Source organism: Sebastes umbrosus, chromosome 2, assembly GCF_015220745.1.
Source record: "Sebastes umbrosus isolate fSebUmb1 chromosome 2, fSebUmb1.pri, whole genome shotgun sequence".
Classification (NCBI taxonomy): Eukaryota; Metazoa; Chordata; class Actinopteri; order Perciformes; family Sebastidae; genus Sebastes; species Sebastes umbrosus.
Window position 1 is genome coordinate 33,348,931 of NC_051270.1, and position 24,647 is coordinate 33,373,577.

General features: G+C 40.0%; 2 protein-coding genes across 10 annotated transcripts in view; one reads left to right on the forward strand and one right to left on the reverse strand.

Moving 5' to 3' along the window:
- Positions 1-747: 747 nt before the first annotated feature.
- Positions 748-4,414, reverse strand: senp8 (SUMO peptidase family member, NEDD8 specific). Of its 2 annotated transcripts, none has more exons than XM_037758829.1 (2): positions 4,397-4,414; positions 748-2,095 (listed from the first exon to the last, which is right to left on the reverse strand). In XM_037758829.1, exon 2 carries the CDS (start codon positions 2,070-2,072, stop codon positions 1,407-1,409), a length of 666 nt encoding a protein of 221 aa, XP_037614757.1. In that variant the 5' UTR covers positions 2,073-2,095; positions 4,397-4,414; the 3' UTR covers positions 748-1,406. The 2 variants fall into 2 exon arrangements, with proteins under 2 accessions (XP_037614757.1, XP_037614750.1); XM_037758822.1 differs by lacking the exon at positions 4,397-4,414 and adding an exon at positions 4,057-4,316.
- Positions 4,415-6,138: 1,724 nt separating this feature from the next.
- Positions 6,139-24,647, forward strand: part of myo9aa (myosin IXAa) — a 133,917-nt gene continuing 115,408 nt past the window's right edge. For 7 of the 8 annotated variants that reach the window (XM_037793190.1, XM_037793198.1, XM_037793205.1 and 4 more), the window contains exon 1: positions 6,139-6,560. The gene's annotated coding sequence lies outside the window, so the exon portion shown is untranslated. The remainder of the gene's footprint in view (positions 6,561-24,647) is intronic. The other variant, XM_037793232.1, reaches the window with a different exon arrangement.

The window sequence follows — 24,647 nt, forward strand, 5'->3', positions numbered from 1 at the left end:
GCAATCACAACACAATGAAGTTTACACTTTGCCCCTCATGTGTTTCAGCTTTATTTAGCCTTGATCCGTCATGCTGTTCCAATCTTGTAAGTATTATTTATGTTCTTTTCTTTAAAACCACAACAATGATATGTTTCACTGATAAGCTGCTGACAGCCAGTAAATCAAATTCGAATACATTTTGAGCACACTCAACTGTTTGTAGCATGGTGAATCAAAAACTGTCAAATACTGGTGATTCGCTTTGTTTGTCAGATTCTTAGCCTTGTTTACCTATTTATTTTTAATTTATAAGCCTAATTTATCTTTAATTTTAATTACTTTGTATACTGCTGGGTAGTTTAATCTATAACAATACATTATGTGTTCATTGATTTTATATTAATAATCTGAATCTACAAAGTAACTAACTTTGCCAAATAAATGCAGTGCAGTAAAAAGTACAATATTTCACTCTGAGTAGTGGAGTAGAAGTATAAAGTAGCAAAAAATGGACACACTCAAGTACTGCAAAAGTGTACTTAAGTACAGTATATGAGTAAATGTAATTAGTTACATTCAATCACTGAGTAATTGTGCCTATACAAACCTACAAATTGATTTCTTCAGTGGAGGTAATTTTGTATTCAAAATAACATGCAATTAGCCTGGAAAATATATTGAAAATGTCAACATGTTTACATGAATACGACTTGAACTTTGTGACTAGAAGACAGCTGGGACCTCAAATAGAAACCACAAAGCAAATTTACCATTTTGTCAACAAAAATGTGACAATACAATTTATTAGATCAACAGACAATGAGTTTGCGTTTTGTGAGAACATATCACACATTCCACCACTCAGCATTGCCCTTTGTCCCATAAAACAGTCACAGCACACGTCTCACCCTCATACAGCAGTTTTTTTTTTAAATGTTTGTAGTCGTAGACATAACGCCTGTTAAACAGACGGAATGAATATGTGACATAAAGTAGGAGCCAAAGTTAAGATTCACAATCTTATCGTCAATTCTAGTTCATTTAAAATGACCCTGAGCAATAATCTGTGTAAACATTTCTACATTCGCCCCGAACTAATACAATGGAGAAAAAGAAAGTCTGTGCCTCCTCTCTGATATGACATATTCTCCATCCTCACTCAATATGTACACGGGAGTAAATTCCTCTATAGGCATGCTGGTGTTCAAGTTTACATATTGTATGTTGCTGTGCATATACAAGGCATAAACATGACACCAAGTATCAGTAAAGATTCGTAACAATGCATCCATTTTTATGGAGTATGACAGAGACTGTAATAGAAATATACTTAGTTATATACTGTATTGGAGGAGTGCATTCAGATGCTCCAGCAGTAGATATGTAGACAGCTGTTCTGCATATAGTAAGGGCCGATCAGCGTGCTAAGGGAAGGACAGAGCGCAGCAGAGGTCATTCTGAGCTAGACTCTGGATCAGTCTGCACCATTCAGCCCTCTTCTGGGTGATGTAGGCCGGGGTGATGATTTGCACAGGAAGGCGTGGCGAGCCCTCCACCCTGGCCTTCTCACACAAGGCCTCCGCGATACAGATAACATACATGCCGCAGTCATAGCTGTTCTGCTGCGACGGGCAGGGCTCCTCCACAAACAGCGCTTTCCTCCCCGCGCCCAAGAAAGGCTCCAAGTTGATGGCGATGCGCCGCGCGTGCAGGGAATTGCTGCCGTTCTGAGAGTCATAGTGTGCAAAGTGGTTGGAGGTGTGATGGTAGACCAAAAGGCTCCAGTGGGATCCGCCGGCGGTTTGGTTGGAGTTGTCGTTGACGGCGAGGAAGACCCAGTGACGAGAAGCAAGATCCAGCGGCTCCAGAAATAGGGCGAGCTCGTTGGGGCAGGAAGCACACTTGATGAACTGGGTGACCTCCGGGCTGATGAAGGTGATGGTCTCTCCCAAGACTCTGAAGCGCTCAGAAGTAAAGTACTCGAAGGCAAAACCAATGACTTGGTCGTTGAGCCAGTACGGTCCTTCCAGTAAGGAGACGTCAGAGCGCCGCAACAGGCTGTCCTGGTAGCTCAGCACTACAGGATCCATCCTCCAACAGTCAGAGTGTCAGTCTGAAAAATACACAAGATTTTAGTGCAGATTAATTCATTAGAAATGAATTAATGAAAAAAATCGTCTTAATGCCACTAATTTCTTTAACGCATTAACACAAGCAATCTTTCAGAGATTGTAGCGGGCTGTTTTGATGCTAGAGTGAAGATACTGGTATCATATTAAACTATAAAACCTGACGAATCCATGCTACCAACCATCATTTGTACTCTGCAGCCGTCACTAGCTTGTCACTAAGGAAGCTAAATAACGCTCCAAACTAACACTAAATTTTGGCGATGAAAAACTAGCATGGCCATTTTCAAAAGGGGTCCCTTGACCTCTGACCTCAAGATATGTGAATGAAAATGGGTTCTATGGGTACCCACGAGTCTCCCCTTTACAGACATGCCCACTTTATGATAATCACATGCAGTTTGGGGGCAAGTCATAGTCAAGTCAGCACACTGACAGCTGTTGTTGCCTGTTGGGCTGCAGTTTGCCATGTTATGATTTGAGCATATTTTTTATGCTAAATGCAGTACCTGTGAGGGTTTCTGGACAATATTTATCATTGTTTTGTGTTGTATCCAGTAATAAATATATACATACATTTTCATAAAGCAAGAATATTTGCTTTATACTTGACAATACTTGACAAATCTCCATTTCAGGTACATTTTGAACAGATTAAGATGTGTGAATAATTGCATCAATCATGGACATTCATGCGATTAAATATTTAATCAATTGACAGACCTAATTTTTACTCATTTATCAAGTACAAAATACCAAACATTTCTAGTCTTAATTGTGAGAATTGTCTGCTTTTCTTCATGTTATGTGATTGTAAACTAAATATCTTTGGGTTTTAGACTGTTGATCGTACAAAACAAGCAATTTGAAAATGTCACATTGGACTTCAGGAAACTGTGATGTGGATTGTTTTAATCAATTTATCAATAAAGTGTCTATAGCTCTATTTCTAAACAGAGCAACCTTTGTGAAAGCAGTTTCAAAATGACACTTTTACTGGGATGTGTCACAAAACTCCTCCGGTACGATGATGTAAACCCAATTACTGATGTTCATTTGATGGACTGCTGCACAGGGATGAAGAGGTGTTGTACCATGCCAAGTCAACCTAAACAACAACAACAACTTACATAACAGTTAAACTTTACTGGAACTAACACACAGAGTGATCCGGTTATGGTTCCATCTGGGTTCGTTGGTGTGGACTGTTACTCAATTCAATTCAATTTGCTTTATTGGCATGACTGTCAGGTGAACAATATTGCCAAAGCGTCAATTCAATAATATATAAAAATAAAAAAAAGAACAAAATAAAAACAAAAACACACACATATATACATATATATATATATACATATATACATATATATGTATATATATATATATGTATATATATATATACATATATATACACATATATACAATTCATTAAGCAAATTACAATATATAGATATTTAAAAAGAACATGCATGTAAATGGAAAAAAACAACAAAGAAGTAATTAAGGTTTGTTGTGTCAATAAAACAAACAAAAAATTAACAACAATTAATAACAATATATTGCAATATCAAAGGATAAATGTAAAAAAAACAACAACAAAAAAACCATGAAGTAGAGGAGTAAATAAAAGGCAGAGTGTTGTTGTTGTCTCTCAGGCTGTGACAGGCTGTGATACTCAGTGAGACACGTTATTTAACATATATAATGTCATACAGATGTTTACAGTGGTGTCTGCTGGTGACGCCACTGTGGAGTATCCATGACTACAGAGCGTTTAGTTGATGGTTTTAGCCTGTCGTTAGCATGATGAGCTAGTTAGTTAGCTCACCAGCACTTCCACCATCACACGAAGCTAAACTACTCCGCTAAGCAGTCATTTCAGCCTGTATAACACAAACAGTGTACTGTCACATCACAAAACGTGCACTTGATTGAATGTCCATACCTGTAAAGACACACTCAAATAAAAAACACCACGACAACTGCAGTCTGGTCCCTCATTGCAGTGACTAACGTAAACCGCTGCAGGAAGACCGTTGACGTTTTTGCGACAGAGTGCTCCGCAGTACGTTAACTGAAAGGCTAGCGGTCTGCTTCGTTACCTCCAGGGATTTAAAAGTTATCGGTGCTTTACATTTTACAGCGTTATAATCAGAGAGACAGCCACGTATGTGAAAAGCAACACACCTCCGGTCATGACAGTCGTATATAAACTCAAAATACACGCTCAGTTTTGTTTAAACCATCATTTTAAAATCATATGGTGTGATAGTGTGCATCGCTACCGTGTTATCTGCTGCCTACTTCCTGTTGTGTCGCTCCGTCCATGGAAGCAGAACTGGATACCGGTCGTTTCTAGAAGGTAACCCGTAAATGGAGAAATCTGATCTGAGATCTGCACAAACGTGTAAAAACTCTCGCGATACTTTATGCCCGACGACCTATCTTATGCCTAACCTTAACAATCTCGCGAGAGTTTCCCCAGTTTGCTGGTTCCCTTCTAGCCACTACCATGGAGGCAGAATTGGATACAGCATTTAAAGATGGCGAGCCATTCATTCCTATGAATGTTAGATAAATGACAAAGATTGAGATATTACTCACTATATTACAACAATCACAGTTTTTTGGCAGATGAAATTTACATAATTAATTTGATTAATATTTTAGCAAAACATATAAAATGATATGACTTCTAAAAGAATACCCTCCTTTTATACTTTTAAAGATACTGATTTTAAGACATATTTGACTACGATTGAATACTTAAAACTCAAAAATTCTAAATAAGCAAAAAATATTAGATTTGATACACATTTGAAATGTATTCAAATTGTTTAACAATTAACGATGTTTTAACAACAATTGTCAATTTATCACTCTATTTCTCAGTTCACATACATTTTCATCACTTCCCTTTTCTTCAATTATATTTTTTTACTTCCACCTTTGAGGCCACTTTCATTAAAGGGACTTTTTGTAACTTTTTACACGTATAAATCTACCGGGTCGGTTTCCCATGCGCGCTCCCGTGTGGCTACGCTGTTCAGACAAGACTCCAACACAAACTACACGGAAGCACCAAAACTGCAAAGTTATATCTAGTGAAGCACGTCTGTTAAACAGTGTTGGCTGTGGTCGGAGGACGCTGGGGAGACCGTAGCTTTGGTCTCCAGGGCCGGAGTCTCTGCTGTACTCTGCTCCTCTGTTCCTCTGCCTGCCTTCACTCAACTCGCTCCATCTCACGTGCATGCGCGCTCACTCCACACTGCAGAACAGTTAGTTTAGCTCTGAGAATATCTAGTGAATGTACAGTGGACGTTTGTGCAGAAATAACTGCTGCAGCTCTTCCAGACCAACAGAAGTTTTCTGTGTCTTGTGAAGTGACAGGGCTCTGCAGCGAGAAACGTTATCGTCTCTGACCGGGTGCTGATGTCTCCCTCCGGCTGCGGTCGGGAGGCTGAGGCAGGAAAAGCCAACACTAGGATCAGCAGTGATTCATGGAGAGACCTCCGTCTGGTCAGCTAACATTACTGCCAAGCAGCTGAAATATAGAGTGATATTGTGGTTTTAGCTGAAGTGTGTCGCCTCACTGTGTTGAGCGATGCTCGTTCATGTCTATGTAGTGCGAGCACAAGCACGAGCCCGACGCTGACTTTCGTTGACTTAACGGCCACAGGTGTCGCTGTTAACAAGCATTTCTGATTCTTACAAACAGTCCCTTTAAATGATAAATGCCAATTAAATATCAGAACTTGTTCAGTCAAATCAAAACAAGTATATCATATAACTTGATATTGACTCCATTTTTCAATTCACATACATTTTTATCAATTCATTTTTGTTACTTCCACCCCTCGGTTTGGTACAACGCATGCGCAGTAAGATCTGATCCGCAGCTCCAGGTAAACTGCGCATGCGCCTTAAACCCAGAGCCCAACCTTTTTCAACAGGCCTTGGCTTGAACACGGAATTGCAATACTCCGTGTGACCACTAGGTTAACTCTCAGCCCCGGCTCGGCTCCGCTCCTCCCGGGGGCTTGTCTCCGTCATCCCGGTCCTCCTCTCCGGTCCTCCCTCTCTGTCTCCTCCCCGCCCAGGAGCAGCGTGACCGCGCACTGCAGCTCGTCCACAGAGCGGAGGCACTGATTAGTTTACAGAGACCGACACCGACACCGAGCCGCCGAGACGAGGAGGACTGCTCTTTAATTACATTCACCACGGACAACACGCAGTGGATAAAAAGAGAGAGAAAGCGCAAGTATTCAGCGCGGAGTTGCATTTCGAGGAGTTGTTGTGCGGCGGGAGAGAGAGAAGGAAACATTAATTCAGTGGGAATTAAATAGAGACATTGTGTGTGTGGCTACAAGTGGCTCTGCAGCCGTCCTGAGAGAGAGCAGACGAGAGGACAAACTAGTTACAGCCGACTTCAGCGTCTCGTTACTGGAGGTAAGAGAGTGATGTGGTAGTAGCAGGACACTGAGGTGTGTGGAGGTGAGAGGAGAGGAGCTCTGTCTGAGGCTGCACACATACCAATCAATCAACAAACTTTTAATCTCCACTCATTTGCAAGATGGTTGTTCAGTCCATGCTTTTAAGGTGTGTTTGGGCTCAGTCTGTCGGTGCTTCTGTTGAATGAATAGTCACAGTGAGAGGTGTGTGTGTAGTATGTGTGTGTGTGTGTGGTGTGAAAAGCTTGTGAGAAAGTTTGAGTTGTCATGTCATCTATAGAGAGCTTCATCTACACACCTAAAGACACAGATATATTGTCATTATAAGATGTGACACCCTGTAAAATGATGATTAATTGTATTTATTTGTCAAGGATAACACACCAATTAGCATCAATATGAGGTTTTAAAAAAGGCTCATTTTCATGTGTAGTCCCTGACTGTGCAGGTTGATGTTGTAATCAGAATCAGAAGTTGGGGTGTTACAGTTGCTCTTATTTAAACATAAAGAAATGTAAGAAAATAGAAATAAAGGAGTATATAACCTGTAAATTATGTACACAATGTGTACCTAATGCTACAATATAAACACAATATAGGTAAAGAAATATAAGAAAGTACTAAAATTAAAAATAGGAAAATAAGAATGTAAGAATTATGTACAAATATTTGCATTAAGACATGCAATATATAACATGTAGGCCTAACCACAGGGCAAATAAGTAAATACAAAATGTTTATAAGTAAGTGCAAAATTCTGAGAAGTGGAATCTATTAAATGTGATAAATATAAATGCCAGAATGATATAAATAAGAAACGAATAAGGCTATGTCTTGAATGTGCAGTATACATGCAGTATTAATAATGTCCATATTGCACAGTTAAGTCAGCAAATCACATTAAAAGAAACCAGACATTCAAAAAGCAGACATCAGTGCACATATACAGTAGAATGATGCAGCATGAATGAACTGTATTCATGTTCATGATATGATGAATTTGTGTGCTTGTTTGCGTGTTTGGCTGCAGTAGGGTGGGGTAAATGTTTACATGTATTATTTAGTGAAGGTCAGACAGTACAGCTTATAATGCAGTGGTGGCAATAAAGACTGCAAAGCGACTGTAATAGTACAGGGAGGTCTAATGGGGTGAGGAAGCTGCTGAATCATGGGTGTACTCTCTCAGGCTCAGAGGACACCGAGTCCGCTTCATGGCTGCAAACTCACAACACCAGATAGTAGGGCTGAGCATTATATCAATATTATATTGTGATATCGTGATATGAGACTTGATATCGTCTTAGATTTTGAATATTGTAAGATGGGATAAGTGTTGTCTTTTGTTGGTTTTAAAGGCTGCATTACAGTAAAGTGATTTAAGTGATGTCATTTTCTCAACCTACCAGACTGTTCTAGCTGTTCTGTTATTTGCCTTTACCCACTTACTCATTATATCCACATTATTGATGATTATTTATCAAAAATTTCATTGTGTAAATATTTTGGGAAAGCACCAAGAGTCGACACAACAATATTGTTGCAATATTGATATCTAGGTATTTGGTAAAAAAATATCGTAATATTTGATTTTCTACATATCGGCCTACCAGATATCATTCTGTGCAAGATGCATTTAATGTACCTGGTATTTCGTCCCTTTGCTTTGGAGGCTTTGGCCTACATTGTGTCTGCTCAATGTTGAGTTTATAGTTACAGTACATTGTTGTACTTGCTGAGGATCTTTTTGACCTTCATCATAGAGTTGTAGAGTGTAGGGCTGTAACTTGCGATTATTTTCATTGTCAAATGTCAGAAAATGTTGGAAAAATGTTGATTTAAGTTCCCCAAAACTCAAGATGACGTCCTCAAATGTCTTGTTTTGTCCACAAGTCAAAAATATTTAGTTTACTCTTATAGAGGAGTAAATAAACCAGAAAATATTCACATTTAAGAAGCTGGAATCAGAGAATTTTAACTTTTTTTTCTTAAAAAATTCTTCAAACTGATCGATTATCAAAATAGTTGGTGATTAATTGAATAGTTGACAACTATTCGATTAATCACTGCAGCTCTAGTAGAACGATGACAGGAAATAGAGTTGAGTTGAACATGCAACAAAGAACTCCAGCTGGACTCGAACTGGGGACGTTGCAATTCCTGGTCAGTAACCCATACACCACCAGGGTGCCCCTGATCATCTTCCATCACTGTGTCTGTGTGAGAATAATAATTATATAACACCTTTTATTAGATTTAGAACAGGATTTCTGTGATTATTCTTTCTTTACCCAAGTTCTTCTCTTTTCATTTAGTAAAACCATTCAGACCAGTATCCCTGTATCCTTTCATAATCTGAATAAGACTTTAATTCAAGTAGCCGTGAGGTTTCCCCCTAGAGCTCTCGTCCTGCCCTCTCAGATCAGCACAGGTGATGAGGGTAAAGTGGGTCTGTCCTGCAGGAATGTGAGGTCTGAGAAGACACAGCTGCCGTTAGCATGAGAGGCGGCCCGGGCCGAGACTCCGGCAACTGGTCCCTGTCGACATCTGACACCCCGCAGGCCCCCTCTGTCTGCTATTTCTAAAAGACTGGCCTCCGGTTGTATCACACCGGGCTGTGTGTGATATCACCGACACCACCTGAGAGGCCGAAGCTGTGGTCTGAAAAGCTGAAAGCTCAGTTTTGAATAGGGCTGCCCCCTCTTAGTCGATTAGTAGTGTTTATGCTTTTTCATGCTGAATGACTTATTTCCAAGAAACTTATGAGCACATCTCTGGTAAACACCAGATTTAAAGTGTGATTCTTTGTGGAGAAATTCAGTTTTGCAGATCCGTCAATTAAATCAACTAATCGTTTAGTCGACAAAATCGTATGTGTTAGTCAACTAAGAATTTCCTTGGTCGAGGACAACCGTAGTTTTGAGGCTTTGCAGGAGATCATCTGCACGGTTGTAAGAGATTTGGTCAGAGCTAGTGAGGTGGTATAAAAAGTGTGAAAGACTGCTTATGGCGGGCGGATGGGGAGGTGGATGGGTCCAACAAACACAGGACTTTTAACCAGGAGACTGGTTTTCGAGACTGGTGTCTTGTTTTGTCAGTGGCGTTTGTGACGTGTTTTCCGTACTTATGTTACATTGTTTCCGTGCGTCGTTTACTTAGTTTACGTACTTGTTTTAAGCCCAACCATGACGTTTTTCCTAAACCTAACTAAGTGGTTTTGTTGCCTAAACCTAACTGCGGATGTTTGCGTGGCGTACAAATGACACGTGTAAAGGCTAAAATGCGTATTCATGACATGCGTTATGTCTGCGTAATGTCGTGCTATTTATACGCCTTCCTGTCAGACCAGGTTGTCTAATTATACTTGAAAGAACCATAAGAAAGTAACCCTCTAAGACTAGCTTGATGAAGGTGCACAGACCGTTACATCACTTCATGCTGCTAAGTTTCATTTTCACAGCTACATAATCTGGGATTCAGTCATTGTTCGTCATGGAAACAATTAATGACATCATCTTTTGTCACGTGTACATCATGTCTTGTCTACCAGTCTGACCCGGGGTGTGGCATCACATTGACTAGTCCTGTTCCAGTTCAGCTCAAGTTCATACAGATTCATTCATACTTCTGTTACATTAAACTGTGGCCACCGTCTGAACTTCCTGTTAATCAGTCACCAGTAAATATGGCGGTCTTAAAGCAAATATGACTTGAGATTTTGTAAAATTCCTTGGGAAAACGTTTTACAGCCTTTCTGCCTTTCATACATGAAGGTTGTCATAGATTGTGTGAGTTAAATGTCATGTTATAAATGTGCACAAAGGAAGACACTTCCTGTGTGCTTGAATGTTTCATAAATATACTGCAGCACATTTTAGATGCAGACCAGCTGAGGATAGCAGAGAGAGCAAACCACCACTCTCCTCCTGTCATAAGATATTTATCTGCAGTGAAATAACTCTGTCTCTTTATATATAACCTCACGTTCTTTTGACAGTGAAACATGTCTGTGGTTTTAGAAAATAGCTCTGTAGATATTGAACAGATATCAGAATTAGAATGAGGTAAAGAGAGTTATCGGGTGACTACAGCAGTACATTTCTATTCTAAGTAATCACAATATCAGAGTTCACTTATATGTCACATCGTTTTTGGGAAATGTATCATCATGGTGGGATTTTCTGCTGCTATTTCCACCGTTTTAACTGACAGGAAACTCTGTTAAACACATACATGTGTATATATATAATACATGTCTAACAGAAGAGGAGGATAAAGGAAAGCATTTATTAGCCATGTGCGTGACAAAAAGCAGATTTACATGTTGCCTCGTTTCCTGTTTAAACTTCACCACACTGTGACCCTAATACAAAGGGACTGTAACTGTGCTTAAATAGGACTACGTACGATATATTACCGGTGTTTCTCAGTAAAGATGGACGGATAGTGGATTTTTAAGGGAGATGTGATAAAGATAGTTTGGAGCAGAAAAAAGACGATGAATTGGCCGATATCTTCTTTACTTCTGCAGCAGCCTAATCGGCTCCTTTTGCATACGCTGCTTTTAATAAATCAGTTTTTTGTCACGTTGAATTTAAGAAATAGTAAGGGAATATCTTGAAGTGTGATTTGGGGGATTACATTGTTGGAATATGTTCTATTTATGGATTATGACGGGCCAGGATTACTTCTGTTGCGCATCTCATACATTGTTAAATGCCACTCTTGCAAACCATTAATATTTGTGCATACTCTGGAGTAAAGAGGATCCTTAAGTGTGCGATTTCATTTCATGAAATGGATGGTTACGTGGCTGGATTAGCTGGAATAGAGAACTCCAAATTGATAAGCAAGTTGAAGTAACAGTGACTGATTTCTTTTCCTCCCTGTCTGCCCGTCTTGTATCGTTGACAAAGAGCTTATAGTTCTGTGTTATATATTCAAGATGTAACTTTTTTCTCCCCTTTCTACCTTGACTTTGTGTATGGAGCCTCCATGCAGTACACTGATGGACATCCACGCGTGACTGGTGGTGGCTGTGCAGCCATCGTTCACTATCAGAGTCCAGTTCCACCGATAATGATGGTTTGTATAACATCCTATCGGTGCCGACTAATCGGCCAAACCCATACCTCTATTTCATAGTTGCAGTGTCTGTAAATTGCAGCCTGGAAAGAAGGCTACAATAGTTACCAGGGCCTATATTCCTGCATTGATTTCTTTGGTCTTTAAAAACATAAATACAGTGTTTGAAAAGTGTAGTGGCTCTTCAAACATGCAGTTTTGTTCTCTTTATCATTGAGGCAACAACCCTCTCTGTGCTGCGACTACTAACCTCATCTGAAAATAGGAGGACCTCCATCCTCGGCCCCTGAGGTGTTACCTGCTCAACTGAATCACAGCTTGTGTTTTGAACAGGAGTCACGTGCTGCGGCCTCACATGATCGCGGGACGTCCTGAAAAGTGTTGTGGCCGCATGATGGGATTGTGTGGCGCAAGTGATTGGCATGCACATGAAGTCATTAAAGAGGAACCTGCTTGTGTTGCAGCGAACAAAGCTCCCCTTTCTTTAGTAGGCCATTATATGAGGGAGGCTTTGGCCTCAAAGGCTCAGCTTCCCCGCGTTTTGCATTTCCCCTCATTAACTCACTGCTGCTGCTATAACAGTAGCCGGACTGAGACGGAGAGAAGAAAGTGCATTGTGTGTTGTTCTTTGCAATTTTGTTTATGTGAAATGAGCTTAACTTGCCCTGTTTTAATTAATCCCTTTAAATGGGGAAATGAAGACAACAAACAATAGTGATCTGTTTGGACGCTCACTTTGTGGTCCCTTAAATTAAATTCCATCCTCCGAGTTTTGTTTTGGACGGAGAAGCAAATCTTTTATTGTTGAGAAACCCCCCTGTGGGTTATTTAGTCAAAGCTCTAAATATCAGAGAAAAATTGAATATCGTGCAAAGAAAGCAGTCTGCTGAGCTTTAAGACCTATAGCTTTTGAGTCAACTGTGTTAATTAAATGAGTTAAGTTAGATGTGGCTATGGATGCCCACTTGCATGGAAGTGGATGGTTAGTGGCTTGGATGGCCGTGTAGAAACTGCTAATCAAAGGAGGAATGTTTCAGATTTTAACTTAATCCCACAGAGTAAAAGTGGTCCTGAGGTACAGAGGTATTATCAGGTTAAATGGCCACATTACTGCAGGGTTTTGGTTTTGGCAGCGGAGCACTGAGTGGAAACTAAAGTTGTGATTTGCAGAATGTGTGTGTGTTGTGACCCAGCTGTGACAATAGGTCGTGGCCCCCTGCAGCCGTACGGTACAGACAGGACAGGGCCGATGGTTAATCCTCAGGTATGTGCTGCTGTGTAATAATGGTACACAATGCTGTCCATTAGCTGAGCAGCGCTGGCGTCAAACCACTTTATCTATCAGTGAAAAGTGTGATTATCTTGTTGAAGCCTTCATATGGCAGCATTATAGTTTAGGGGAGAGCGGGGTCAGTTGAGACATTTTTGTATTGACTCCAAATAACCTTCCTTTACTCTGCTTGTATATGTGTATATATATATATATATATATATATATATATATATATATATATATATAATAAAATGTGACGTAATGATATTTACTTCTGGGATGAAGGCTAGTCAAGCGGACAGAAATGAATGTACAAACAACAAAATGTATAAACTTAATGTACAAATAACAAGGCACACATGTCTTGAAATACAGTATTGGAATACTAGGCATATAGCGGACACAAATTATATCAAAATAAATCAGAAACAAAGATAAACAAAAAAGTTTTTGGAGGCCTTATTGCATTTTTTGCTTCCCATAAAGTTCAAAGCAGATTAACAGCTCTCTTTGGAGGATGATGGAATTTTGAGTTTTCCTGAGGAATCTTGTTTTATGAATGGAAAAACTTTCAATAATCAAAAGTTCAACACCTTTATCATTGAGTACAGAGCCAAAAATGATATCATCACACAAAAAGGTTGCCAGGCAAAATGTAAGTTATAACAATCATATAATTCATCCCAAAACATTTTGGGTGGTCTTCCATTTCTAGATCCCTTTCACAAAAAGGAAAATTAAGATCAATATGAAGAAATGAATTGCAGCGGTAAACAGCATTGATCAGTTTGAAATCTTTTTTTGAGGAACAGGATGTTGAATAAAGTTTGTAGACAACTTTTTAATGGTGGATTTAATGAATTTCAAGAGAAGTTTTATTGGAAAGGCCAGGAAATAAATGTGATGGGAAGCAGCCTGGACTCACTTAATTTAGAATTTTTACTTTTAAGTTAAGACCGTTGAACAGAGGAGAGGTGCGTGGGGAGCTAAAGGAAGGGATGTGCCGGCAAAAAAGATGCCCCATCAACATTAAGAGCACAGAATATTGCCTGTGTCATGTAAAACATGCACAACCAACCAGATATTCTTCTCCATCCAGGAAGAAAGTCAGTGAGTTTAGAGTTGTGTGTCTGCAGTACGCTGCCGCTCTTATCTGTGAGGAATTCAGTCAGTTTACGGTAGTCTGTGCTCCGTCAGAATGAGGCAAGAGGGGAGGAAGAGCGCAGATAGTCGAGGCTAACTGACAACAAACAGGCTGCGATAAGCTGCATTTCAAATGCTGCCAGAGACGTCCTCACTAATAGCTGGAATGCTTCTCCTGTCTGATCTATACTGTAGTTATCAGTGGAGTAAATTAGCTGCTGATATAGGCTGCTTTCAGATTATTCCTCAAGTGAAGTGGAATGAAATAATTTGGTCTTAAAAAAAACAAAACTCAATTAGAGATGCATGTATTTATAGCTGTCAAAAATCGAATAATTCTGAACAACTGAGCCTTATATAGTCTTGAGGGAATCACTGTTTGATCATTACAACACTAGGTGATAACATTAATCATGTCAGAATGAAATATGTACCCCGTGGTTGTGCCACGATGTTCAGTTTAATGCCCCTGTCCTTTTACTTTGGCACCCACCTGCATTCATCCTGATGACCCACTGATGAATTTCGGAGCGGCCATTCACTGCAGTGACTTAGTAGTCCGGTTGAATGGTTGTGGTCAGACACCCTGGAGACGATTAGAGGGTTCCTATTGTCTCCACAAAGTCCGAGTCCTTGACTCAGCCCGAAGAGAGCCCACTTCACAGTGAAGTTATCTCAGCTTAGCAAATGTTTCTGCTCTCCATGTCACGCTGTCTGAGCTGCACTACAGAGCAGGTGAGCTACGTGAGGAGACTCTTATGCCAACTGTAATGAGTTTTTCCCCAATGTCCTAATTTTTGGGGATTTAGAGTCAAAGCCAGTATGAGCCTAATGAGGGTTCAGATGGAGGGTTGGACCTTCTCAACTGGGAGAATGAAGTATTGTTCTGAGAGAGTGGACTAAGCAGTTGTTGATGCTAATTCTCTGTGGATGCTACGTGGTCTCTTTTGGTGAAATAAGTAAGTAGGGATTTGCATGTTGTCAGTTCATTTAAAGCTTGAGGTCATGTAGAGTGTTGAGAGAAATCTACGTACTTAAAGGGAAAGCGATTAGTTGTTTGGTTTATATAATGTGAGAAAATGACTTCCTAGTTAAAGGGACTGTTTGTAACTTCTTACACGTATAAATCATTGCGGGTCGGTGTCCCATGCGCGCTCGCGTGTGGCTACGCTGTTCAGACAAGACTCCAACACAGACTACACGGAAGCACCAAAACCGCAAAGTTATATCTACCTCTGTTGGTCTGGAGGAGCTGCAGCATTTATTTCTGCAGCTCCTCCAGACCAACAGAGGTTACCCGTGTCTTGTGAATAGATGGGACTCCGCAGCGAGTAACGTTATCGTCTCCGACCAAAACTCAGAGATCCCCTGTTCCTTCCGGCCGTGGTCGGGAGGCTGAGGCAGGAAAAGCACTAGGATCAGCATTGATTCATGGAGAGACCTTCGTCTGGTCAGCTAACATTACTGCCAAGCAGGTGAAATATAGAGTGATATTGTGGTTTTAGATGATGTGTGTCGCCTCACTGTTTTGAGCGATGCTCGTTAATATCTATGTAGAGCGAGCGTGAGCAACAGGACGCTGACTTTCGTTGACTTAACGGCCACAGGTGTCGCTGTTAACAAGCAATTTCTGATTATTACAAACAGTCCCTTTTAAATAAAGGTTATATAGAGTATATATAAAATGGTGAAAACTGTTGATCAGTGTTTCCCAAAGCCCAAGATGACGTCCTAAAATGTCTCGTTTTGTCCACAACTCAAAGATATTCAGTTTACTGTCATAGAGGAGTAAAGAAGCCAGAAAATATTCACATTTAAGAAGCTGGAATCAGAGAATTTAGACTTTTTTTTCTTAAAAAATTACTCTAAGTGATTATCAAAATAGTTAGCGATTAATTTAATAGTTGACAAATAATTGATTAATCGTTGCAGCTTTAAATTGAAGTGATACATTCCTCAGCGTGTACTATATTGACAGAGAAAGCTGAGTTTGCAGAAGCAAAATCTGTTGTTCTTCCTGCATTCAGCTCCGTCATCAGAGCCTAAAGGCATTTTAGGGGAGAAATTAGCCATGCAGGTGCTGAATCTCTCTCTCACCTTTTCGATCAACAACAGTTAGTTTAAAGTTTTGTGGGAGTTTCCAGAGGCGGCGAGTCGCACTTCTGATTTGCATAAAGTAGCCTAGCCCTCAATTTCATGCAAATGAGGAGCGGCTAACATGATGGTCCGGTTCTCGAAACGTAACGTTACACGTACCATAACGGCTTCATTTTGCACCAATGTTTAGTGATCACAGAAGAAGAAGTCCACATTAGAATATGAGGAAACATCACTGTTTGCTCCCCAAGTATACCAGAATGTAATGTAAACACAAACCGTATTGTGTTTTGTGCAAAACGCTCAGTGTTTGTCCTTTCTTGTCCACAAACTCTTGGTCCTTGTTTTCTATCACTATTGTGCACGAACACATGAAACCTGACTGAATAAAACAAGACCATACATGTTGTCTGGGGTTGTCAGAGGGCATTCTGGGAAATGAAGGAAGTCTCAGGGAGAAAAAAAGTGAGAGTCCAGTGTTTCCTCGCAGAATAATAGAGGAAGATCACATATTAATGATACAAAGTGAAAGGGTATCTGGAGATGGAAGTTTCCTATAACCAAGGAAGTTTATTTCTTTTTTTGACCACAGTTTACCAAATGCATTTCTCCACAAGCTTTGGGTGTGCAGTAAACCATGAGGTCATACCATTTATATGAAGCCTCTCTAAGAGATTATCGCCAACATCTTCCATCATCTCCTTTCATCGAAGCCTGAAAACCAAACTTGCATTATCATCATCAGGCTGCCTGCAGCCCTTACTGTCTCTCCGTCGACTGCGGCTCTGGCTGCACCAGCAGGCTCAGATTTCAAACAGCCTGCGGTCGGCTGGAGACAGAAAGACAGCCGTCGTCCCCCCATCCTCACTGAGAGCCACTGTAACGCTGCCCTGTAATTACAGGTCATGTTTTTTTCCTAATACGCTAAACAGATGTGCTTAAAATTATGCTTAACATTCAGACCCCGAGTTAGACATGATGACATGTCATTACTATCAGCCGGTGGAGGCGCTCTCTGTTTCTGCTGCATCAATGATTTGGATTTGAGAATCTCTCTGTGGTGCTTTTATTCTCTAATTGAAACATCAATGGCAGAAAAAGTCACATTTTTACAGAAAAGCCAACAAATTAAAACTTGAATTGAACAAAAAATGAAGTTATAGAAAAATATTTTTAAATTGAATGACATGTACCACAATATATAAAAGTGAATATGTTTAATTTCAAGGTATAATTGCATGGAAACAACTTACCTGGAAACAAAATTGCACACAGAACGGAATTTTTAAAAGTAATTTTATTTGTTGTTTATTTGTTGTTCCCTATGGGAAGACATGGTCTTAAAATTCTGTTTATCATGATTTACATTTAAAAAATTAATTAGACAGGATCAACTTGGGTCGGGACACATGCAGCATCTTCTACCACCTGGAAAACCTGAGGCACGTCGGTCAGGCGCTGGGTGCCTACTCTTGTGCCAACTTTCAAGGGCGCAGAGGCAGGTTGCACCTGACGTTGCTAAGCAACCTTAGCCAGCTAACTGTATCATCTGATCCTCTTCCAGACGTTGTATTTTAAGTGTGTACTAAAACATTGTCCACGGGACAGCAGTGTCTCCCCCTAGGAAACCCTGTTTCTGTCTCTGCTCAGGTAGAGCCTGAATGTGTGTTTGTTGCACTGAGTGAGCTGCAGTGAACATGAGAGTAGAGGATATTAATGATTCTGTGACATTATAGCAGTGGCGCTCATAACATGGATATAGTGGAAACACTGGTGGACAGATCGTAAAGCTCTGAGTAAGGTTTTAATTAGTTATTTGATGCTATAAAAAGGGGGGAGACATCATAATTGACAGCTGTGAGTTCGTCTCGCGTAAAAGCTGCGGCTGTGCTCGAATATTTTGGCTTCACTTTTGTACAGTGGGAGGAAGAGGAGACGTGTCATCCATCTTTATTTACTAGGTCTATGGTACGTGTCCACAGGATCTGTCCTTTCTACACTTCTCATTCATTGTCTATGTAAGCAGCCGTGCAATGCATTCTGGTAGTGTGGCGTTGCGTTTAAAGAGACAGACCGTCACGTTGGCCACTCCTCATTTCCATAAAGTTGAGGTCTAGGCTACTTTATGCAAATCAGGTGCGTCCGGCGTGAATCGTCGCCTCTGGAAACTCCATAGAAACTTTTAAACTAACTGTTTTCGATCTGAAATGAAGACAGATTCAGCAACTGCATGGCTTATTTTGTGCCTAAAATGTTTTCAGAAAAACAATTTTTGTAATATATGAGACAAAAGTTTCCAAATGAGGGCACAAAAACGGCGGCATGTGAACTGCCCCCAGACGGCTGACTGCACTGCATCAGGATGTCAGATTGCGTTTGGTGGTGTTTAACTTGCTGTGAGTTGACAACATATAACACACACTGACTTGCAAACATGTCCACGAGTGAACTTTTGAATTGCCAAAATTTGATATATTGTATTATGACATTTCCCTTTGATCACTGGTGCCCACTCATGCATTCAGTGATTCATAGGGACGTCTTTGAAATAGCTCTCGATGTAGGTGTTGAATGGCCTTAAGGTAGAAATCCTCCCTCTATCGTTACGCAACGCCTCACAAAAGAACCCTTTGGCAGCTAATTTGATCAGATTCACTGTAGCTAATTGACCATGAAGATGACGAGCCCATGAACGTATCCTCAGGTTTTATGTCTTTTGTCTGTATGTATGCTTGACCTCGTCACAGGTATTCAGAATAAGAAACCGTGTTGATCTCTGTGTGCGTTCATCACTGTGAGGTTGGAGGCATCCTGGCTCTGAGCTGTGTGAGCAGCTACAGTCATTAATGCTCATCTCCACTCAGCTATGAAAGTCGAGATGAGTCCTTTCGGCTTCTCCTATTCTGAGTGTTTGTGTTAGCAGACAAGCTCCCATTGTGTGTATCTGTACTGTGCAATCATATATGTTACATCATATACATTGTTGCACAGCCTTGCTGCTGGTTGGTATGTCGTCTTGTACATGTTACATACCGGTTTCCTGGCTGCTCCTCAGCGCTGTCTTCCCCCAGGCCAGGGGTGGCTGAATGGGTTTGTTTGGCCCAACAGACTCCCTTTCTGAAGGGGAAATGGATTGTGCATAATCCGGGTCAATGATACCTCTTTGTTCCTCACTGTCTTCCTCTTCCTCTCCTCCCTCCTCTTCTTTCATCTCACCTCTCTGCCTCTTCTCCCTGATAACACCTCGACCATCTCGACCAGTTTGGTTAATTGTTACTAAACTTTTTAGTATAGCCCGACCGTTACCGGATGTTCGAGGCGGATAAAAAAATCCCCTTAAAATTGAGACCAAGAAAGGTACCGGGCAGGGCATCTTACAGCTGAAAAATAAACTTCTCTTTGGTGGACAAACTATAGAAAACACTTATTTGGCATTTATGTACTTCTGTATATCTGCAATTTTAGTGCATTTTACTTTATAAGATACAAGTTATGAGTCTTTTTTCCTTTCATATTTATCGTGTAATTTGTTACCATCTGGTTTGTGGACCACTGTTCTGAAGCCTCGAGTTTGGCATTTTTTGCCATGACCATCTTGTTTTTTTTTGCACCCAGAAGTGACACGAGAAAATGGAGCTAAGTACAACTGAATGCTGAACATAACATTTCTATGCAACCAAAATGTTACAATTAACTTTCATGAACTGAAAACACATTGTGAAAGCAGTGGGCAACTCCGGGGTCTGAAAAGTGAAGCCAATGCATAAGGGCTTTAAACTTGCATTCTTTCTATTAGCTAGCAGGGGTTGACTCTGCAGTTTCCGTGTTTTCGTCGTACAACTTTAACCCTTTAAATTCAGCGTTCGGTTGTACTTAGCTCCACCCTCTCGTGTCACTTCTGGCGGCAAAAAAACAAGATGGCGACGACCAAAATGACGAGCTCGAGGTTTCAAAATGGCAGTCCATAAACCAATAGGTGATATCACGGTGACTACGTCCACTTCTTATATACAGTCTATGTGTGAAAGGGTTAAAGTTGTAGGATGAAAACACGAACAACTCCCAGACCAGACAACGCCGTGGTAGCGACCTGTCAATCACAAGATAGCCACGCCCTAAAGCATACCCTGCTTCATGCTCTTTTTGACTCTAAATGGGACCATAATTTACTAAATGAACATCATGCTGTATTGAAGAAGAGTTGAAACCAGCGATTGAGACCATAAACTCATGTTTACAATGTTTACTGAGGTAATAAATCAAGTGAGAAGTAGGCTCATTTTCTCATAGACTTCTATACAATCAGACTTCTTTGCAACCAGAGGAGTCGCCCCCTGCTGGCTATTAGAAACAATGACAGTTTAAGGCCCTTCATCATTGGCTTCACTTTTCAGACCTGGAGGTTGCCACCTGGTTCAAAGACCTCTCTACTCTTTGAATGTTTCTGCTTCTCACACTGAAAACATGCTGTAAAAACCCCCCATATGTATTTAATGAACTTTTTTGTTATATTTCAGAAAATAGACGTCATCATTTACATTTCTGGAAATTATTTCCTAGAAAACCATTAAACCTTAAACACTTAATGGCTTTTTAAAATAGCAGCTGTTGATGATGTGCCTTCCATGTGCTGGCCTCTTTTTATGGCGGGGAGGTGTACTTTTCCTATTCCACCGGCCAACTGTAGACTGTGCAGCAGCGTCATATTGATATTTCCAGAGTCTGAAAGGAAAAACACATTTTTCTGCTCTCTAAAACAATAAAATGTAAATGTGAGGTCAATCCAAGAGCAAGGGCCTTGTTTCAGACTCAACAGTTTACAACAGTGCTCAACAGTCCTACAGCTATGTATGCTATGTATGAATGTAGGCCTGTCACAATAATTACTCTATTGACCTTGTATGATACATGGACATGACCTCAATAATTTTTGCTGACCTCGATATTGCCCGTTGTGTTTACGTTTGTTTACATAAGACAACATTTCAGCCAACATGATGCCAGAATAAACCGCAGAGTTTACCCCTACCACATTTTTGTTATCAGAGCCCAAGAGTCCATTTTATTTATTGTTTTGGTTGTGTGGCTTTATTTTATTTATGTATTATTTATTTAGAATATATATACATTTTCTTTTCACATTCCAATTCCAATGTCTGAATATCTTAAAGAATTAAAAGTTCATTACTCTTTGAAAGGGTATACTTGCATTATTATGCTATTATATTATATCAGTGGCATAAAATGGTCTTATGAAAATAATATCGTTTATCACAATTATTTCTCAATAATAGGGGCGGGGGGGAAGATCGATGCAGCATAGTATCGCAATAATTTGCGTGGAAATATTTTATTGATACACATACCTCAAGTATCGGTCTTTTATTATATAAACTATTAACCTCTTAACAATCCGACCGCCGCTCTTCTGCCTTTCAGAGGTTGTAGTTTTAAAGCTAGAGTGAAGATACTGGTATCATATGAAACCAATCATGTCATGTTGGCTTGTCGAGAAGAATGCTGAAGAACGCTCCAAAGTCACGCAAAATTTTGTTAAGGAAAAACTTGCATGGCCATTTTCAAAGGGTCCCTTGGCCTCTGACCTGAATGAAAACTCTGAGATGAACAAAGTGAAAACTATATATTAGATTAAACAGATGTTGACAAGCTGCATAATTTGCAGTTTTAAAAGGGTAATAATTGCAATATATTGCAATATATCTTATCACAATACTCAGCATATCGCAAAATGTTTAAAATCGCAATAAGATCGTATCGTGACTTGAGTATCGTGATAATATCGTGTCGTGGGGCCTCTGGTGATTCACACCGCTAGACAATATATCGTCCAACGATAATGTGTTATCGTGACAGGCCTACAACAGTCTCACGTTCATTACAATCACAAGCTGTTTCCTTGAAGAACCCTCCACACCACTGGCTGACTGACCCGCTCTCTGGTTCACTCTCACATCATCAGATCTGAGCTCCAACAGATTTAGCCCACAAAGAGAGAAGTTAGTTTACATTTGCATAAGCCAGAGTAAAGGCTGGTTTGAGTTCCCAGAGACAGAAGTGTTGGAAAGAAACCAGCAGTCGAGACACAGAGTTGGAGACAGGCAACAGGTTTAGAAGCAGGTGTTTTTCAGGATCAGCTGACATAGCCGTCTCATCTGCTACGTCTGGACCCTAGAAACAGGAAAAACTGTTGTCCAAAAAGGTCGTCCAATATGAAGAACAAATTGCATACAGATTACTGTTTTTATTGGATGTTGGTGTTTGCAGGAATTAGATTTATACTTTCTAACAAAGTGGTATAAACAAGGTGTTTTGCACACTATGGAGTCTGCACCCTTGTCACACCATTCCCCACTGTGCAACCGCCTGGGATTGTTTAAAATGTCACATGTCTGGTTGTGTTGCATTGCTGAAAACCCTCTCCTTTTAACACTTGTTTTCCTGCACTACATGGTGTAAAACTGGCTTCACCACAGCCCGTATTGTTTTTGTTTTTGGGGTTTTGGTTCCTTCGTGTTTGCATGTTTAAGTGACCGTGCCGCAATGAAATGCATACAGATTTGTATGTGGCGCCGTAGTCAGCTGTGTTTCAATTGTGGTTCCAGTTTGACTCCATTGTTTGCCTCCAAAGTTGGCTGCATGTGAAGTCTTGAATGCCAACTTTCTCCAAAACTCCATTGTTATGTTTTTTTATTTGTGTGCATGACTGAGAGTTTATGATTCATGCTACTAATATTGTTTTTCATCAAGATGTGGAAAAACAATCAATATGACATTAGAGGCATCTTTTGCAGAAGGTGAAATAGAAATGATGGTGTTGTTATGTTGAAGCACCCTGAGCTACACTTCCTGTCTCACCCAAAGCTGCTGTCATTGTCCTGGGAGTGGACACAGGAAGTGGAACTCTCCATGGCGACAACAGAGGAGTGGTACTGTTTACTCCCACAGTTTCTCCTGCTCTTATTCATAGAAGCCCCCCATTACATAGTCATCATTAACCTAAATAGATTTACCACATTACCTTTACACTTTACCTTTATATACTGCACATACTGTTTTAAAAACTGTTATACCTCTGTGTATATATTAGGGCTGTCAGTCGATTATAATATTTAATCGCAATTAATTAAAATGTACGTTAAAGGGAGATTTGTCATGTATTTAATACTCTTATCAACATGGGAGCTAGAAAATATGCTGCTTTATGCAAATATATGTATATATTTATTATTGGAAATCAATTAAAAACACAAAGCAATGACAAATATTGTCCATAAACCCTCTCAGGTACTGCATTTAGCATAAAAAATATGCTTGAATCTTAACAAACTGAAGCCCAACAGGCAACAACGGCTGTCAGTGTGTCAGTGTGATGACTTGACTATGACTTGCCCCAAACTGCATGTGATTATCATAAAGTGGGCACGTCTGTAAAGGGGAGACTCGTGGGTATCCATAGAACCCATTCTCATTCACATATCTAGAGGTCAGAGGTCAAGGGACCCCTTTGAAAATTACCATGCCAGCTTTTCCTCACCAAAATTTAGTGCAAGTTTGGAGCGTTATTTTTTTAAAAATTACTATTATTTATTCATTTCATTTTTTTTTTTATTATTCTTTGCCAGAAGCTAGTATGACATGGTTGGTACCAATGGATTCCTTAGGTTATCTAGTTTTATATGATGCCAGTATCTTTACTCTAGCTTTAAAACTTTGAGCCCGCTTCAACATAAAAATCCCAAGTTTATTATTGCGTTAACTTTGACAGCCCTAGTTTATACTTTATTTTAACTGCACAACTTTATGCCTTAGATTATCATTTTGCATTTAAATTTACTTGTGTGATTTCCCCTTTTATATAAACATATTTTATGAGCATTGTTGAAGGAACCTGAGACCAAAGATTTTCATTGCCAATGACTGCTTTGCTGGAATTGACATATGACACATAATGAACCTTGAACACTGAATCGTAAGAGAGGCACATTTTAACATTTCCTTCCAGTGTTTTTCCCTTTTTTATGAGGGTCCATTAGAATTAATCCACCAGTCACGTTTACGAGCTTTTGACTTAACCTTGCACTTTATAATGATTGTTTTGTTTTACTCTGACTCTGAAGTTACATTGAACCTTTTACTGAAACTGGTTGAACAACATTTGCAACAATATTCTTTTTCTGTGAAAGCTTGTTATGTTAAAATACCAAGTCAGAGAAAATAGCAAAAAAAAGGACACAAGTTCTAGGTGCAGAAGTTGCAGAGATATCAGAGCACACAGTAGCATGAAAATGAATTTCTTTTACAATGTTGTCCTTGGAACTGCTGCTGTATTAATTTCCTTCCTCTGCTTTCTCCCTCCACTCTCTCAGGCAATAACAATAATAGGTCCTGCACTGCAAAGTTAGGCTTTTAATTTAACACACACACACACACACACACACACACACACACACTTCCTCCAGTGTCATATTT

Coding starts and splice junctions, on each gene's coding strand:
- senp8 (XM_037758829.1), bottom strand. CDS start 2,072: ATGGATCCTGTAGTGCTGAGCTACCAGGACAGCCTGTTGCGGCGCTCT.